Raw genomic sequence first — 18,538 nt, 5'->3', positions numbered from 1 at the left:
CTGGTTCTTCCTAGAAATTTCTAGGGAAAAACCTAAAAAATTTGATTAAGTTTAAAAATTGGACTGTATGCCCTGGAAAATGGTATTCTATGAAAGAATTTTACTGAGGTGACCTTATTTTTTTTAATATGATTTTTTTATTGATTTGAGAGAGAAGGGAGAGAGAGAGAATGAGCGAAATATTGGTTGCCTCCTGTAAGCACCCCAACCGGGACCGAACTCGAAACCTGGGCATGTGCCCTGATAGGGAATTGAACTGGCAACCTTTTGGTGCACTAGTCGACGCTCATCCAATTGAGCCACAGTGGCCAGGGCTGACCTTATTTTTATAGGTGGCAAAATTGTCAAGACCATAATCTCAGGCCGAAGAGTCATACTGCTTGTGTTCTAATCTCACCAAGTCCTCTGTAGCCTTAGGAAGGTTATATAATATTGTGTGCCTCTGTTTTATCTGAAAAATGGGTCTTGAAACATTACCTACTTTGTAGGGTTTGTTAGAATTAAATGATAAAATTATATACATATATACATGCATACACACATGTCTATAATACATATGAAAATGCACACAGACATTTGCTTAGACTAGAGCCTGGCCCATTGATAGTAAGGCAATAAAACAAATTATGCCTTCCCTCCCATTACATTTCCAAGCTTTTGTTTATGCTGCTGTGCACTTTTCCCCAGTTATTCACAGATACCTATACAGATTACCGAAATGCCTTTCTTTCCCTTTGGTTTCCCTTTTTTTCTACTCCTTCATTAAGGCTTCACTTAAATCCGACATCCTTCCTAAAACCTGTTATAGTACAATTTGTGCTTTTTTCTTCCTAAACTCTTCCTGAACTTTATTCAATATAGTTTAGTACTTAATTATTCTCAGATTGTTTCTTGGTTTAAAATTTAATCCCTTATCTGTAATTAGCTCTATTGTATACCATCCTTCTTTACCCTCTACCTCAATGCTCTGTGCAATATTAGGAATATTGTAGGTATTCAATACATTCTGATACTCTGATTTATAAACATGAGAGAATCCTTTCATTACATTTCAGGCTTCTTAAAAAGCTAGCCTGTAGCTCTCATATTAAATCCATGTACATACATTCAATGAGATGAGACATAGAAGTAGGTACAAGGAAATACATATTTAAAGGTCCTTTGAGATCCAGAGGTAATTAGTAGTTCAGAGACCAGCATGCTGAATTAAGTCTGATGCTGGGCTCTGCTGTAGACTCACTGAGGCTATGCAAATCGTCCTCAGGGGCATCCTTGGTAATGTAAGTCTGATACAAATTAGAGTGATTATTTACCTTACAGACAGGATCAATTCCAAAATTCCTTTAAAGTTACTTTACCCACTTTATATGCTTATTTATAGACCCTTAAATTATCATTTGACTAAGGTTAGGGCAAAAGAACATCCAGCAAAACTTTTTCCAATTTAAGATATTTAACTGTGAAGGAAAAGTATTTCTGAAACCCTGTTTTGTCAGTGAGAAATTTACTGAAATAGCTTGCAAGCTTCAAAACTTCATATGTCAAATTTGCTGAAGGTGTTAACATCATAGATACTTTTACGCTTAAAAATGTCGAATTTCGTGCCAAAAAAAGAGCATTTGCGGGAAGTTTTAATTCATTATTTTATTTTGAAGAAAAGTGCTGCTGAAAGTAATCGTATACTTCGGGAAGCTTATGGTGAACATGCTCCATCTCAAGATACTTGTGAACGCTGGTTTAAACGCTTTAAAAGTGATGGTTTCGATGTGAAAGATAAAGAACGTCCAGGTCAACCGAAAAAGTTTGAAGATCAACCATTATAAGCATTATTGGTTGAAGATGTGTGTTAAACTCAAAAACAACTTGCAGAAAGATTAAACATTGCTCAGCAAACAATTTCCGATCATTTACAAGCAGTGGGAAAGATTTTAAAGGAAGGAAAATGGGTGCCACATCAACTGAATGAAAGACAAATGGAAAACCGAAAAGTCATCAGTAAAATGTTGCTTCAATGGCACGAAAGAAAGTCTTTTTTGCATCGAATTGTGATTGGCGATGAAAAGTGGATTTTTTTAAGAATCCCAAACGCACAAAATCATGGGTTGATCCAGGTCAACCATCAACATCGACTGCAAGGCCAAATCGCTTCAGAAAGAAGACAATGCTCTGCGTTTGGTGGGATCAGAAAGGTGTGGTGTATTAGGAGCTTCTAAAACCTGGTGAATGCCCTAACCAGTTTGGCTCAGTGGATAGAGCATCGGCCTGCGGACTGAAGGGTCCCAGGTTCGATTCTGGTCAAGGGCATATACCTTGGTTGCGGGCACATCCCCAGTAGGGAGTGTGCAGGAGGCAGCTGATCGATGTTTCTCTCTCATCGATGTTTCTAATTCTCTCCCCCCTCCCCTCCTCTCTGTAAAAAATCAATAAAATATATTTAAAAAAATAAAAAATAAAACCCGGTGAAACCGTTAATACTGATCGCTACCGACAACAAATAATCAATTTGAACCACGCTTTGATTTTAAAACGACCAGGATGTGCCAGAAGACACAGCAAAGTGATTTTGCTTCATGATGACGCACCATCGCACACTTCAAAACCAGTTAAAGATACGCTAAAAGATCTTGCCTTGGAAGTATTAACCCACCCGCCATATTCACCAGCCTTGCTCCTTCAGATTACCACTTGTTCCAATCAATGGTACACGCACTTTCTGAGCAGCACTTCAAAACGTACGAAGAAGTGGAAAATTGGGTCTCTGAATGGTTTGCCTCTAAACAAGAAAAGTTCTGTTGGGACAGTATCCACAAATTACCTGAAAGGTGGGGGAAACGTGTAGCTAGCGATGGACATTATTTGAATAAAGCACTTTTGATGTTTCTCTTGAAATTACCATGTTTTCTTCGATTACAAAATCCAAATTATTAACCGGTACACCTGGTAAACAGTATAATTTAGGAAACATGTCTACTGGATAAAACTAGATGTAAATGTATGGATAAAATCATAGTACAGCCCAGCTGGTATGGTTCAGTGGTTGAGGGTTGACCCATGAACCAAGAGGTCATCAGTTTAATTCCCAGTCAGGGCACATATCCTGGCTCAATTCCCAGTAGATAGTACCAAGGACTATGTAGTAACTACTGTACAGTGGTGGTTAGTACTCACCTGGGTGGTCAGGAATCCTAATACCTACCTTACCAGTTAACTATACCCTTTGATACATTATATAACAGCCATAGATCTTTGCCCTTATATGAAATAAGAATTTTTGACTAGATTAGGTCTCGCTAAGCTATAAAAGTCTCTGAATATCTGAATTGCCTAATGTGCTTGGTGTGGTGGTTTTTTAATTTAAAGTGAGCTGGTAAACTTTTTCAGACTAAATTTTTATTTTATTTATTTTTTTAAAAAAATATATATTTTATTGATTTTTTACAGATAGGGAGAGGGATAGAGAGTTAGAAACATCCATGAGAGAGAAACATGGATCAGCTGCCTCCTGCACACCCGCTACTGGGGATGTGCCCGAAACCAAGGTACATGCCCTTGACTGGAATCGAACCTGGGACTCTTCAGTCCACAGGCCAACGCTCTAGCCACTGAGCCAAACTGGTCAGGGCCAGACTAAATTTTTAAAAATTCAGTATACAATTTTTGCATCACCTAACTCCTCGTCCTTCCTGGAGAACTGCATGCACACTTTGTGTCCTAGCCTTTAAATCTCATTTGAAGTTTCTGTTCTCAGCCCTAAGCCCCTGGCTTCTGGCTGTAATACATTTGTTCTACCAGAGATGCAGCTAGTAACAAACAAATGCCACCACCAGTTTCAGTTATAAAAACAAGAAAAACTGACCTTGGCTGGGTAGCTCAGTTGGTTAGATCATCGTCCTGATCAGCCAAGGTTACAGGTTTGATCTCTGGTCAGGGCACATTCAAGAAACAAGGAATTCATAAAGTATGTGGAACAACAAATTTCTCTCTCTCTCTCTCTCTCTCTCCCTCCATCTCCATCTTCCCCCTTCCTCTATCTCTCTCTAAAATCAATTTTCAAAAACAAACAACTGAAGTACAGCAGTTCTTTTCTTTAAAACTATTTACAAGCTTTACTATAACAAAGTTCACTAGGTTGTTTTGGTAGCATTAAGGATATTAACTTGAAAAGAGCAAACTTCTTTTGGAATTTGAGTGAAAGTTATTAATAAAAGTAAATTAATATAAAAATTTAATGCAAAAATTATTCTCAAGATAAGCTAAAAGTCTCAGGAATTTAGATCCCTCACCCTAGACTGTCCCCCTCTCCCTTTTAGTGTTATTAAGCCTTCTTAAAGTTTTTCTGAATGAGGTGTAACAAGAACAGAGTTGTTGGTACTAATGTGTGAATGATTGCTCTTATGTCAGTGTACCTAAAATTATTTTTACCCAGAACTTGGACATTTGCATAATGACACTGATCAAACTACAGTTCTAGGTCAGCCTCAAAGCTGTAGTATTACGTTATTTTTAGACACAGTCAGCACTTGTTCAGCTTCTAGCTCTATGAGGAGAGACTTGGAGGCAGTGGGACCCAGGTGGACCCAGGCCTATCTGATCCAGAGCCCTTCGGTACTCCACAGCATAATGCCTTCTACAGAGTGGGCACTTTACTGAGTACATGTTAAGTGAAGTCACTAACTTAGAAAAATTCAAAAATCACCTGCATGATATATGCTTGAGATTACAGAATACCTGTGCTATGCTGACTCAGTACAATATTCAGTAAATATTTATTGAATTAATAAGTTGACATTAAAGTGCTATCGATGCTCTTATTTGTTTGTGTTTGTGTTAACACAGAATGTATACATTTTCACAAATTTAATTGATTGCAGCAATAGCTTCAGGTGTGCCTTTCATCTTGGTCTTCTATGTTGTTGCTTTAATTTTGGTTACCATAAAACTGCTTTTCACTTAATTAGAAGGGTCCTTGGAACCTTTAAGCTCTTCATGTTATTATATCAAGCACAGGATATTTAAAACCTGAAAGTTTTTACAGATTAACTGCTGGCTTTCATACTGCTAGACTCCTATTTGGAAGGAAGCTAAGCTTATCTACATAAGCATCACAACCATACAGCTGCCACTGTTGTCACTTCCATTAATTATTACATGCCAAGTACACATTGTAAACATTGCTTCTATGAATTCTCATGTTTGATGTATTATTTGAATTATTATTTATCCCCACTTTGACAGTTCAGGAAACTTGGGGTCAATGAGAACAAACAAGTTACTCAAGGCAGCAAATTCTAGATTAGAGTTCAGATCTGTCTGATCCAAAGCCTGTGCTCCTCACTGTACCATACTGTCCTCGGCAACATTTGTCTCTGCTGCCACACAGGGCATTCATTATCCTCTGAACAACTTCGTTTCATTTTAAACAACTCTTATTACTAGAAAAAATTTTGAGATAATATCTATCCCTCTTTCTCTTTGATTTATTATTCATTAAAGGTCTCTGGATCCCACATAAAATAGGCTTGGGGTTGGGGGGAGAGGTCAAACTTTTCTCATTTTCTTCTACAGTTTTCATTCATAAATATAGTTTTTAAAGATCACATGACTGAATTTTAGAGTGTGGATTTATCTTGGTTTACTAACAACTCCCATATTATCAGGCATTTGAAATTATAAATAACACAGTGAAAATCTTGTGCATTAATTGCTTTTTGTATTTAGGTACATACTGAATGTGATCCCTCACAGTTTGGGCACAGATATCTGAGTCAGAAAAGGTTAAAATATTGTACCTACTTGAAATACTTGATCTAGTTTATAGAAAAGACACAGTGGTTGCAATTTCCAGAAGGCAGTAGTTCACCTGAGCCATCTTCATTTCACCAGTACATGTCAACAGTACTGTTTCATGCGCATCCCTAACCATGCAACAACTCTATCTGTAGGCAGGAAAAGGAAGGCTGGATGAGTCTTTAAGTAGTAGGGAAAAGGGAAGGATCCACGTGTGATCTGTGATGAACAGGTAAAAAACAAGTGAAGTAAGTAAAGTCAGATACTGTCTTAATTACTACAAGATTTGAAGGGTTTGGGGATGAAGAGTGAACATGTTATTTCTATATTTATTGTTAAATGTTCTTTTTATGTTCAAACTAGAGGCCTGGTGCATGAATTTGTGCACAGGTGGGGTCCCTTGGCCTGGCCAGCAATTGGGGCTGATCGGGAGGGACCACGGGAGGTTGGCTGGCTGGCTGGGGGGAGGGACTACGGGAGGTTAGCCGGCCGGCTGCAGTGTGGGAGGTTGGCTGTGGGAGCACACTGATCACCAGGGGACAGCTTCTGTGTTGAGCGTCTGCCCCCTGGTGGTCACTGCGCATCATAGCAACCAGTTGACTGGTCAGTCCGTCTCTTAGGCTTTTATATATATACTAGAGGCCATGTGCACAAAAATTTGTGCACTGGGGGGGGGGGGGGGTGGTGGGGGAAGGTCCTTCAGCCTGGCCTGTGCCCTCTCACAGTCTGGGACTCCTCGGGGGATGACCATCTGCTGGCTGAGGCCTGCTCCCCAGGGGATTGGGCCTAAGCTGGCAATCAGACATCCCTCTGGCAGCCCGGCAGCTATCGGGGGATGTCCACTTGCCAGCGGGGAGCAGACCTAAGCTGCAGTCGGACATCCTTAGCGCTGCCACCACCACCACTGTGCTGGCAGCCGTCAGCCTGGCTTGTGGCTGAGCAGAGCTCCCCCCTGTGAGAGCGCACTGACCACCAGAGGGCAGCTCCTGCATTGAGCGTCTACCCCCTGGTGGTCAGTGTGTGTCATAGTGACCAGTCATTCCCAGTCTTTCTGCTGTTAGGGTCAGTTTGCATATTGCCCTTTTACTATATAGGATAGAGGCCTGGTGCACGGGTGGGGGCCAGCTGGTTTGCCCTGAAGGGTGTCCCGGATCAGGGTGGGGGTCCCGCTTGGGTCCCTGGCCAGTCTGGGTGAGGGGCTGATGGCTGTTTTTAGGCTGCCCGCACCCCTTTAGGGTGGAGGTCCCCACTGGGGTGCATGGCCAGCCTGGATGAGGGGCCGATGGCTGTTTTCAGGCTGCCTGCACCCACTTCAGGGTGGGGGGTCCCCACTAGGGTGCCTAGCCAGCCTGGATGAGGGGCTAATGGCTGTTTTCAGTGTGCCCAAACCCCCTTCGGGGTGGGGTCCCCACTGGGGTGCCTGGCCAGCCTGGATGAGGGGCTGAGGGCTGTTTTCAGGCGGGCCAAGTCTGCAACTGAAGCTCCCAGTCTCTCCTTTTTTTCTTTTCTTTTTTATTCTGGGATTTATTTACCTTCTGTAATTGAAACTTTGTTGCAGCTCCAGCTCCGAGGCAGGCAGGCTAAAAGCAGGTATCTGGGGTTTGTTTAGATTCTATAATTGCAACATCGTTGCTTAGAGTGCAACTCAGAGCCCAGCCGCTGCAGGCGGGGAACCTTGGCTTCCTCCATCACTGGAGCAAGCAAGCTTCCTGTTCGCTTCAGCTGCCTGGCTGCCGGCCGCCATCTTGGTTGGCAGTTAATTTGCATATCACCCTGATTAGCCAATGGGAAGCGTAGCGGAGGTATGGTTAATTACCATGTTTGTCTATTATTAGATAGGATAGATTGCCTAGGAACTTGTTTTTTCAGTAGAAAACAGATTCTGAAGTTTTATATATACAGATTAGAAATTGAGGCTAAAATTGGATTTTATTTTAGCTTTGTAATATTATAATAGGACTTCTGGTGCTTTTAATATTTTCCTTTCCTTTTTTTATCAAAGTCAACTCCCTACATTAATATTTACAGTTTTGTCTAAGCATCAAGCTATGAGACGGGAGGTTGAGATTCAATTCCCAGTCAGGACGCATGCCCAGGTTGCGGGCTCAATCCCCCGGTGGTGAGTGTTCGGTGGGAGGCCTAGCGATAATTCTCTCTTATCATTGATGTTTCTGTCTCTCTCCATCTCCTTTTCTCTCTGAAATCAATAAAAATGTATTTTAAAAAAATACTTATAGTGTCACCCAGCCAGCCTGGCTCTGTGGCTGATTGTCGATTTATGAACCAGGGGTTCTTTCTATTCCCCGTCAGGGCACATGCCTGGGTTGCAGGTTTGATCCCCAATGGGAACGTGCAGGAGGCAGCCGATCAATGATTCTTTCTCATCACTGATGTTTCTATCTCTCTCTATTTCTCTCCCTCTCCTTTTCTCTCTCTGAAATCAATAAAAACATTTTAAAAAGGAAATTATTATTTTAAAAAATACTTATAGTATCTACCATACGTTGTTAAGTGGAAAAAAACTAGTTGCAGAAAGTAACGTATGTAGTATGATCCCAATTAGGCTTAAAAAAACAAATATACAACAAAAGCAAAACTATGTGTGGCACATGGTAGGTACTCAAATCTGTTGATTCTGTATGTACCCATAGAAATTGAAGATACAATTCAGAGTGTTTGGAGAGGTTACCTCTGGGAAGAGGTATATAGTCTAAAGTGTGTTTTTATTCGATATACTTTTATGTTTGAATTATTTGCAGTGAGCATGCATTACTTTTGTATACATGTTTTTAAACAATTAAAATATTCAGAAAAAATTTACAATCTGTGGATAGACACCTCTCCTCAAATAGGTCCACTGCTTCTTATATCCTACAGTGCATATCGAACAACAAAAGACAACTATTTTATTTTACTTTTTAATCCTCATATGAAGATATTTTTCCCATTGATTTTTGTTTTGTTTTGTTTTTTAGAGAAAGAGTGGGAGGGAGGAAGGAGGGGCACAGAGAGAGGGGGGGAGAGAGAGAGGTGAGAGAGGCACATTGATGGGTTGAATCGGCTGGGGGCTAGGATCAAGCCTGCAACCGAGGTGTACAGGCCTTTGATCAGGAATCGAACCCACGACCATTTCCTCTGTGGGCCAACGCTCTAACCACTGAGAAAACCAGTCAGGGCAAAAAGACAGCTATTCTGACTCTACAGAATTATTGATTCTCCAGTAATCAAGAAAAAAGCAGTGACCAAACCTATTTGCTCAGTGTCATTTCCATGTAATTTAATAAGTTTTTTGAAATAGAATTTTTCTAAGGAAATTTTCAAACATACAAAATTGAATTATACCTGTCTCCCAACTTTAGTAGTTATCAGTACATGACCAATCTCGTATCGTGTCTAGTCCCACAGCCAACCCACTGTATTTATTTTCAAGTATATTTTAGATATATAATTTCATCTATAAAATATCAGTATGTATATCTAAAAGATAGGACTCATTTTAAACAAAACTAAAATATCCTTATCACATTTAAAAATGAGCAATAATTCCTGTATGTCCACCATCCAATAAGTTTTTAATATTTTGCAGTTTAGTTACTAATTTTCAACTTAAGTTACTATTTTATTTACTTTCATTGTTTATATCCTTTAAACTCATGTCTTTTTCCTTTCAAATTTAGTATACATTTTCCCTTGTAGAGTTGTAATGAGACCAAAATGATGGTTTTTGCTTGACTTTGCTTACATTTCTTAAAATCAAAATGAGAAGCTTGAATAAATGGCTGAGTAATTTTCATTTTCAAATTTAAAACATGATTCAGATATATATTATTGAATTTTGCTACATTAGAATGGGAGGCTTGATTCATACCTTGACTGTAATAGCGAAGTGACACAAGTCACAAATCATGATCAGATTTATTCTTTTGTTCAAGTGCTTTTGTGATATCTTGTCTGACTGTAATATTTTTGTTTTACATAGGTCGCTAATAGAAGATGGCAAAGCCCAGCCACAGCAGCTACGTCCTTCAGCAGCTAAACAACCAAAGGGAATGGGGTTTTCTCTGTGACTGTTGTATTGCAATTGATGACATTTACTTTCAAGCACACAAAGCCGTTCTAGCTGCTTGTAGCTCCTATTTTAGAATGTTTTTCATGAACCATCAGCATAGTACTGCACAGCTGAATCTCAGCAACATGAAAATTAGTGCTGAGTGTTTTGATCTCATTTTGCAATTTATGTATTTAGGAAAAATAATGACAGCTCCCTCCAGTTTTGAGCAGTTTAAAGTGGCCATGAATTACCTACAGCTGTACAATGTTCCTGACTGCTTAGAAGACATACAGGATGCGGATTGTTCTAGTTCAAAATGTTCATCATCTGCTTCTAGCAAACAGAACAGCAAAATGATATTTGGGGTGAGAATGTATGAAGATACTGTGGCTAAAAATGGCAATGAAGCCAATAGGTGGTGTGCAGAGCCAAGTTCAACAGTAAATACACCACATAACAGAGAGCCTGATGAAGAGTCTTTACAATTGGGTAATTTTCCTGAACCACTATTTGACGTGTGTAAAAAAAGTTCTGTGTCCAAATTATCTACTCCAAAAGAACGTGTGTCACGACGCTTTGGACGAAGTTTTACCTGTGATAGTTGTGGATTTGGCTTTAGCTGTGAAAAATTATTAGACGAGCATGTGCTAACCTGTACTAACAGACATTCTTATCAAAACACGAGATCCTATCACAGAATAGTAGATGTTAGAGATGGAAAAGAGAGTAATATCAAAGCTGAATTTGGTGAAAAGGATTCTTCTAAGACATATTCTGCACAGACAGACAAATACAGAGGAGACACAAGTCAGCCTGCTGATGATTCAGCTTCAACCACTGGAAGCAGAAAGAGTAGCACAGTGGAGTCTGAACTAGCCAGTGAAGAAAAGAGCAGAGCTGCCGAGAGAAAAAGAATCATTATCAAGATGGAACCAGAAGATATTCCTACAGATGAACTGAAAGACTTTAACATTATTAAAGTTACTGATAAAGATTGTAATGAATCCACTGACAACGATGAATTAGAAGATGAACCTGAAGAGCCATTTTACAGATACTATGTTGAAGACGTCAGTATTAAAAAAAGTGGTAGGAAAACTCTAAAACCTCGAATGTCAATGAATGCTGATGAAAGAGGTGGTTTAGAAAATACGCGACCCCCTAACAACAGCAGTCCAATACAAGAAGATACTGAGAATGCATCTTGTGAACTGTGCGGACTCACAATAACTGAGGAGGACCTGTCATCTCATTACTTAGCCAAGCACATTGAAAATATCTGTGCATGTGGTAAATGTGGACAAATACTTGTGAAGGGTAGACAACTTCAGGAACATGCTCAAAGATGTGGAGAGCCCCAAGATCTGACAATGAATGGGTTAGGAAATACTGAGGAGAAAATGGACATGGAAGAGAATCCTGATGAGCAGTCTGAAATAAGAGATATGTTTGTTGAAATGTTGGATGATTTTAGGGACAGTCATTTCCAGATAAACAGTATCCAAAAAAAGCAGTTATTTAAACATTCTGCCTGTCCTTTTCGGTGCCCTAATTGTGGCCAGCGTTTTGAAACTGAAAGTCTAGTGGTTGAACATATGTCTGGCTGCCTAGACCAAGACATGTTTAAGAATGCTATCATGGAAGAAAATGAAAGAGATCACAGACGAAAGCATTTTTGTAATTTGTGTGGAAAAGGATTTTATCAGCGGTGTCATCTAAGAGAACACTATACTGTTCATACTAAGGAAAAACAGTTTGTGTGTCAGACATGTGGGAAGCAGTTTTTAAGAGAACGTCAGTTGCGACTGCACAATGATATGCACAAAGGCATGGCCAGGTATGTCTGTTCCATTTGTGATCAAGGAAACTTCAGAAAGCATGACCATGTACGGCATATGATTTCTCATTTATCTGCTGGTGAGACTATATGCCAGGTCTGCTTTCAGATATTCCCAAATAATGAACAGTTGGAACAGCACATGGATGTTCATCTGTATACATGTGGAATATGTGGAGCAAAATTCAATTTGAGGAAAGATATGAGATCACATTATAATGCCAAGCATTTAAAAAGAACATAAATCACTTTCTGTGTTCTAATGTTTAGTTGATAGCAGAAAAACACCAAAGCAAAGGATATGAGCTATTTAGAAATTGATTTCTTAAGATTAATTGTTGGAAAAAAATTTCAAGGCCCTTTTACCTTAAATATTTTTGTTTAGGATCTTAAGTATCTACATTTTAGGTGTTATTAAATGTTTATCATTTTTGTTTTTTCTTAATAGAATTCTTTGTTTTTAGTTTGTTTTAGCTATGATTAAAAATTTCTTTTAAATGTAGACTGCAAGTGGTTGTTACCCATTTAATGACTATTAAACTTTAGTTTTTTATTAATAAGGTGATGACTTCACTATTTCTATGTGGGTTTTTTTTTTTTTTTTTTACGGTTATCCTGTGAAATTTTAAACCCAACATCATTGGCCATTCCTATTTAAATTTTAAAAAGTAATTAGTATTTGAAGCTATCCTATTCACTTTTAGCTTTTTTTATCTTTTCTTTTTGGTAAGTTGAACAGTGATTGAGCCATTGTTTATTCCCCTCTTATCAATGAAATTCATATTCTTATTAGGCAGGTTAGGTGCACTGAATCTAACCTTGAAGGTTGACATGGGCTCAGACTTGGCCCAAAAGAATTGATAGACCTAAGAAAATTCCTATAAATGAATATTTTCCTATAATTGATAAAATATTATCATTTAATAATCACATTTAAAACTTATATTAAGTGTAAAACCCAATGACTTTACTCCATTTGAGAAATTTGTGAGGACAAGTCATTTTGTTTTGTGATATTAAATTTAACTATGATAGTTAATTAAAAAGACATATCTTGTATTCATTTAAAATAATTTAAAATATTCTGATTTCTAAAGTGTGTTAGTTTATCAGTTATTTTTGTTTATATAAATAGATTTTAATAGTTCTCTAGGAATATGACATCTAAAGAAAAATGATTTTCACCTTTAAAAGTACATACTTTTGGAACTTTGAGATTTGAGAAAGCTGCCATGTATATTGATAAAATTAATAAAATAAAAAAATTACAAATCTGGTTGTTCTATAAAAGGAGAGTGTGCAAAAAACTGTCTTGTGTTTCATACTATTAAGATTTGGAGAAAATGTGCTTTGGCAAATTGCAGTTTATCACCATGCTTTATTTATTTTTTTTCTGTAAAGGACTACAAAATTTGAGGACTATAAAATAATCACAGAGCATATAAATGGAAATAGTTTATCATTTTTTAGTTAAAGTAGTATTACTGTTAGGTATTGCTGACACAGGGTCTACATGAATTACATGTGAGTTAAAACACTGGCTAACTGACCCGCCAATAAACACAATTATTGAATAGAATGCCTTTTAATGTGAATTACTTGCATTGTAATACCATTATAATGAACGGGATTTTAAATAACTACTATATTTAAAAGTATAATTTTGTGAGTATAAATAGTATTGCTCTTTTTTTACATCAGATTTTTAAGATATGCAAGTCATATTTTTTAATACAACTTTCATTAAAGAACAAGTTGACAGGAGAATTGAGAGATCTATTAACTAGCACAGACTTAGTTGACAGAGAAGTATTAGAGCACAGTGTGAGTCAGAGATTTGTGAGGAGACATTGAGGTGTTAATAGGAATAGTACAGGAGCCATGCAATATTAAAATGGGAAGTAGAGGTGGGAAAAATACACAAAAAGATAAATGAGAAATCAAGGATTTTTTTAAAGCTACATAGAAAAAGTGATTCATCTTAGTCTTGGATACAGTACTTCAGCAAGTAATTAAATCTGAAATGCAACTTAAAATGAAATATGCCATATACATTACTGATAGGAACCTGATAAAAGTTCTGTAACAAACCCAGAGACGATCAGAATAGTGTAGAGAGATAAACTTAAACCAAATTTCTAAACTGTCTAGTATCATAGTAAACAATTTTCTCTGGGACCACTGTTTTACATGACCCTCATCAAAATGTATTGCAATGGCTTTTTCATCATAAAAGAACAGGGTTCTTTCTAAATACTACCAATCCATTTCCTAATGTCTATTCTATTAGGAAAGGGAATATAATTTAAGTGTTTGGACATGTACTAATAGCCAACAATTAGTAACCAAATATATAAATACTAGAGGCCCGGTGCATAAGTTTGTGCACACTGAAAGGAAATTAATTAGAAGAAATATTTTAGAGGCCGGGGAGGGACCACGGGAGGTTGGCTCCAGGGCGTGACCAGCCCATATTGCCCAGTCCCGATTCGGGGCATCTCGCCCAGTCCCCATCGGGGCTGGCTGGCCTGGGAGGGACTATGGGAGAGCTCCAGGGTGTATCCGGCCCTTCTCGCCCAGTCCGATCGGCCGGACCCCAGCAGCAAGCTAACCTGGGCGGAGTGTCTGCCCCCTGGTGGTCAGTGCACATCATAGTGATTGGTCGAGCAGTCAACCAAATGGCTAATGTTTAATGTGTGAAGTTTGAATACAGACAAGAATGAGAAGAAGGATTCCAGGGGCTAGTTATAAAAATAAAAGAATTAAAATAAGGTGTTTGCTAGGGCACTCAGAGCACCAATTAAAAGGTAAAATAATAGACTGACCTTGAAAATCCCATTTAAGTAATGTGGTTGAGGACAAAAATATGAACAAGTCATAAAAATTGAATAAAAAATTAAATATTTGAAATTTTCTGTGATTTGAGTAAAGATTGAAGTAATTTGGTAGGTTAAAATAATTTGATTATGCCCTGGCCAGTGTGGCTCGGTTGGGCATCATCCTGTGCGATGAAAGGTTGCTGCTTGATTCCCAATCAGTACACATGGCTGGGTTGTGGGCTCAGTCCTTGGTCTAGGGTGTGCAGGAGGCAGCTAATCGATGTTTCGATCCCACATTAATGTTCCTCTCTTCCTCCCTCGCCCTCTCTCTAAAAATCAATAAAAACACTTTTTAAAAATAATTTGAATAGATTAAAAAATTGAGTTAGAGCTATAGAATGCCCAAGAAAACAATTATGAACATGCCAAGGACATGCCTAAATACTTGAGATAATATACCAATTTTTATATTCTAAAAGAATGGGAAGTGAGGGTGGTGGTTGTTGCCAACTTTCTCCCTGGTTAAAACTATAACTTGTTTCCCTAAATCACTTAAGGAACTTGCATATTTAATAGGTCTCTGGAAAATCCCCCCCAAAAAAACAGTGAAATTGTTAAACAAAAACTTGTCATTATTTTTAAAAGCTAAATCGGTACCAACCAAAAGAAAAATAACCTGAATGTGTATGTGCACATATAGTTGAGAATAAAGAAATTTGGTTTCTTTTTCTTAATTTTAAGTGGTTTTATGAGTTAAAATTCTTTTTTTTTTTTTGCCATTAATCTACTTTGGTCAGTTCCTCACTTTTCCTCACCATCCCCACCTCTTGTGTATCATCAAATGCTTCTCAGTGATAAATGCTACTGTTCTGCAGGCACCCTAGCATTACTAGGATCCTAAGGTACTGAAAAGTTCTGTGGGAACATATCCTTGTGGTATGTTCTCCTTAATACTTGGGGTATAGTAAACAGGGTGACAGATGAATGCCAGGGAACTGAAGTAGAGTTATATTTGGTGTTAAGAAGTTGAAGTGGCAGGCCAGATTTGGAAACCCATGATCCATCCATCCCAGGCTCTCACTAGTAATCCTCGCATCCATTTAGTTAGCACTCTTTCTACGCTGCTAAATGCTTTACATGTGTAATTCTAATCTTTACAGCCTTATGAGGTAAGTATTATTCTAATTTTTCAGATGGGGACTGAGGTTCAGAGAGACTTTTTTCCTGAGACCACACAGAAACTAAATACTAGATACGAGTGTTGGAATTTGAACCTAGACCTATCTGATTTCTACATTCCTGTATTTCACCACTAAGTTACATACTCCACCTACCAAGAAGTACAAAGAAGGGCCTTTGCAGCCTAGGAACACGTGATAAAGCTCCTATGAGACTGTGCTTCTTGTTCATCACCTCTCATCTGAGGTGCCTGGTAACATAGCTGGTAACAGTGGGTACCTAATGAACATGTTGAATAATGTAAAAAGAATCAGTTGAAAACAAAACTTCTTATTTGAATGGGTCATTCAGGGTGATGTTTTAGAAATAAAGACTAAATACTGATATGTTTCCATTTTCTTTATTTAAATTTAAAACAGTGGTATTGTCAGCCACTTTTGGGACCCATGGTAGGTGCTCAATTAAAAATTAATTTGAATTCAACTTACATATTTCTATATTTGTGAACTATCCTCTCTTTTCCTGATTCCTGACCTTTATGTTTTAATTTTCCCCACCAACGCTCATTTCCTTTTACTGATTATGAAACTGATGAATAACTCAAATCATTTGAAAACATTCCCAAGAAAAATCAGGACCCCAGAATAAACAGTTTCCTCTTTTTGCCTTAACACAAGATGTGGATAAGAAATTTTTCATTTCTTTGGCTAAAAAAACAAGACAAAATCCCTAATTACCATATAGTGATTGGTTTGATTAAAGTTTATAAAGCAATCAGAATTTGCCTAAAAACAAAAGTTGTTCTTTTCGCCCAGCTGGTGGGGCTCACTGGTTGAACATTGACCCAGCACCAAGAGGTCCACAATTAGATTCCTGGTCAAGGCACATGCCTGGGTTGTAGCCTCGATCCCCAGTAGGGGGTGTGCAGGAGGCAGCCTGTGGCTGTAGGTGTTACTCTTCCATGTTTCTATCTCTCCCTTCCTCTCTAAAAAAAGAAAAAAATCAATAAAAAGTAAAAAAATTTTTCTAGCCATTTGTAATTCAATTTGCAAAAAAACACTATGGCTTTCTAGTGTAAACTTGAACAAGTCTTACTTGTAAAAGAAATGAAAGATAATTTCAGGGAACAACAGCTGTATATCCACCCTAACCTAGAAGCAAAGTTTAAACAAATGAACAGTTATTTAATGGTTTAAGTCAGAGTTTCCTCCCAACTGAAACTGATTTTAATGTCCTGCATCTATTGCCAGATTTCTACAGCCTATACAATAGGTTTTACTTCTGTGTTAAATCTACTGCTTCGAGGATCTATCTGCCAAATTTTATTTTTTAAATTAGAAGAATGGGTAATGTCTATATAATTTAGGTTACCACTTTTCATGGTCTATCAAACTCAAGGACATATTTACTGGGTAACATGGGAAGAGTCTCACTAAAACCAGATGAAATTTAGCTACTTATGAAACTATGCTAGCAAGAGGCAAAATGCAAGGATTTAGAACTTGTATTGGTAAATATTAATTAAATGACTGTAGCAGCTTGTAAATTCATGCTAATTTTAAACCAATTTAATACCACCTACATATTTATATGTACATGCTTACTTGATTTTAGCTTTAAGAACTTTAAGTCCTATTTAAGTTGTTCCCTTATATTCAGGAAAACCAAATCATTGAGATTCATTAGTGACAATTGTTCACCCTTTCTATCAAAATCCACCACAGATCACTAGGGGGCAGGAAACCATTATGATTTCTCATTATCATACTCATTTGTTAACAGGAAAAGATGGTTGTGAAGATTATAACTCAGTGCTTGGCTCTGAATTGAATGCATCAATGTATAATTGGCATTATAATAAGTCAGAAATCACAGGAAATCAAAGGATGACCGAAAAAAAAAAAAAAGACATGGTTTCATTTCAGAGTCAGGAATATTAATTTTATGTGAGAAAATTTCTATATCCTCACCTATTTGAGAAAGGAATAGAGTTAGGTAGACAGCCTATGAAGCCCCAAGTTAAACTTTAAAAAGTTACTATGTTTTTATTCTATTTAAAGCAATTGCTTATACCAATGGGAATTAGCAGAATTCATTTTTAGATGAAATAATTCTGAGCATACAGATTATGAAAGTCATCTTTTTTTCAAATGTTTATATGTTCCCTGATGTGGGGGTGGGGGGTGGAAGTATTTTAAGAAACAATTTCTTTGTTAAAAAATTAAGGCAAAGTGTTGTTGCAAAAAATATAATTTTACCCACAATCACTGGGGCAGGTTAGGGAAGCTGTGAATTTAGGAATTTGAAGGAAAAATCTGTGTGTGTGTGTGTGTGTGTGTGTGTGTGTGTGTGTACTTTATTTTCATTTACAGAGGGTATTCAGTATTTAATATTTGGAGAAAACCATGTTAACTTGATGTTTTACTTTTAAATTTGTTAGGTCTATATTTCAAACAGATTTGCCAGTAATAAGTTAAAGTACACTGTAAAATTATTTGAAGGAAAACACTGTTTCCTTCCTCCCTACTTTCATCTACCTGGCTGACATCCTATCTTTATGTTACAATATTTATGTGCTTTACCCATTCTAGCTTAGATAATGCAAGGGGTGAAAAAGTGTCCCTATAGTTGGGAGAATTATTTGAGTGATAAGAACGCCTTATATTTGAAGGGTATAATGAGTTACATTGGGGAAGAAATTAAATAAATTCAAGTTCTAGGAACTATGCTTTTGTTTCCATTCTTTGTTCTATTAATAGTGTGCTGGTCTGATGCCAAAAGCCATAAAATTCTGACCTAAGACATGTATCTTGCAGAGCAGTCAACTTGTAATATTATCTTTCTTGAGTTTTGTCTTTTTCTGTG

The 18,538-nt window shown here is 37.6% G+C and overlaps 1 protein-coding gene across 3 annotated transcripts in view; it reads left to right on the top strand.

Annotated features, from left to right (window-relative positions):
* ZBTB1 (zinc finger and BTB domain containing 1) overlaps window positions 1-18,538 on the top strand; it is a 31,492-nt gene that overhangs the window by 8,752 nt on the left and 4,202 nt on the right. The window contains exons 2-3 of one of the 3 annotated variants that reach the window (XM_070418499.1): window positions 9,767-11,675; window positions 15,688-18,538. In XM_070418499.1, coding sequence (XP_070274600.1) covers window positions 9,781-11,675; window positions 15,688-15,739 — 1,947 coding nt within the window. In that variant the 5' untranslated portion in view covers window positions 9,767-9,780 and the 3' untranslated portion in view covers window positions 15,740-18,538. Of the gene's footprint in view, window positions 1-9,766; window positions 15,229-15,687 lie in introns of those variants that run through there. The other 2 variants (XM_070418509.1, XM_070418490.1) reach the window with 2 other exon arrangements.

This window comes from Myotis yumanensis, unplaced genomic scaffold (genome assembly GCF_028538775.1).
Source record: "Myotis yumanensis isolate MYYU_CA2020_CCGP unplaced genomic scaffold, mMyoYum1.0.hap1 SCAF_1, whole genome shotgun sequence".
Taxonomy (NCBI): Eukaryota; Metazoa; Chordata; class Mammalia; order Chiroptera; family Vespertilionidae; genus Myotis; species Myotis yumanensis.
The sequence above is the reverse complement of the archived record's forward strand: the minus strand, read 5'-3'. Positions and strand labels throughout refer to the sequence as shown.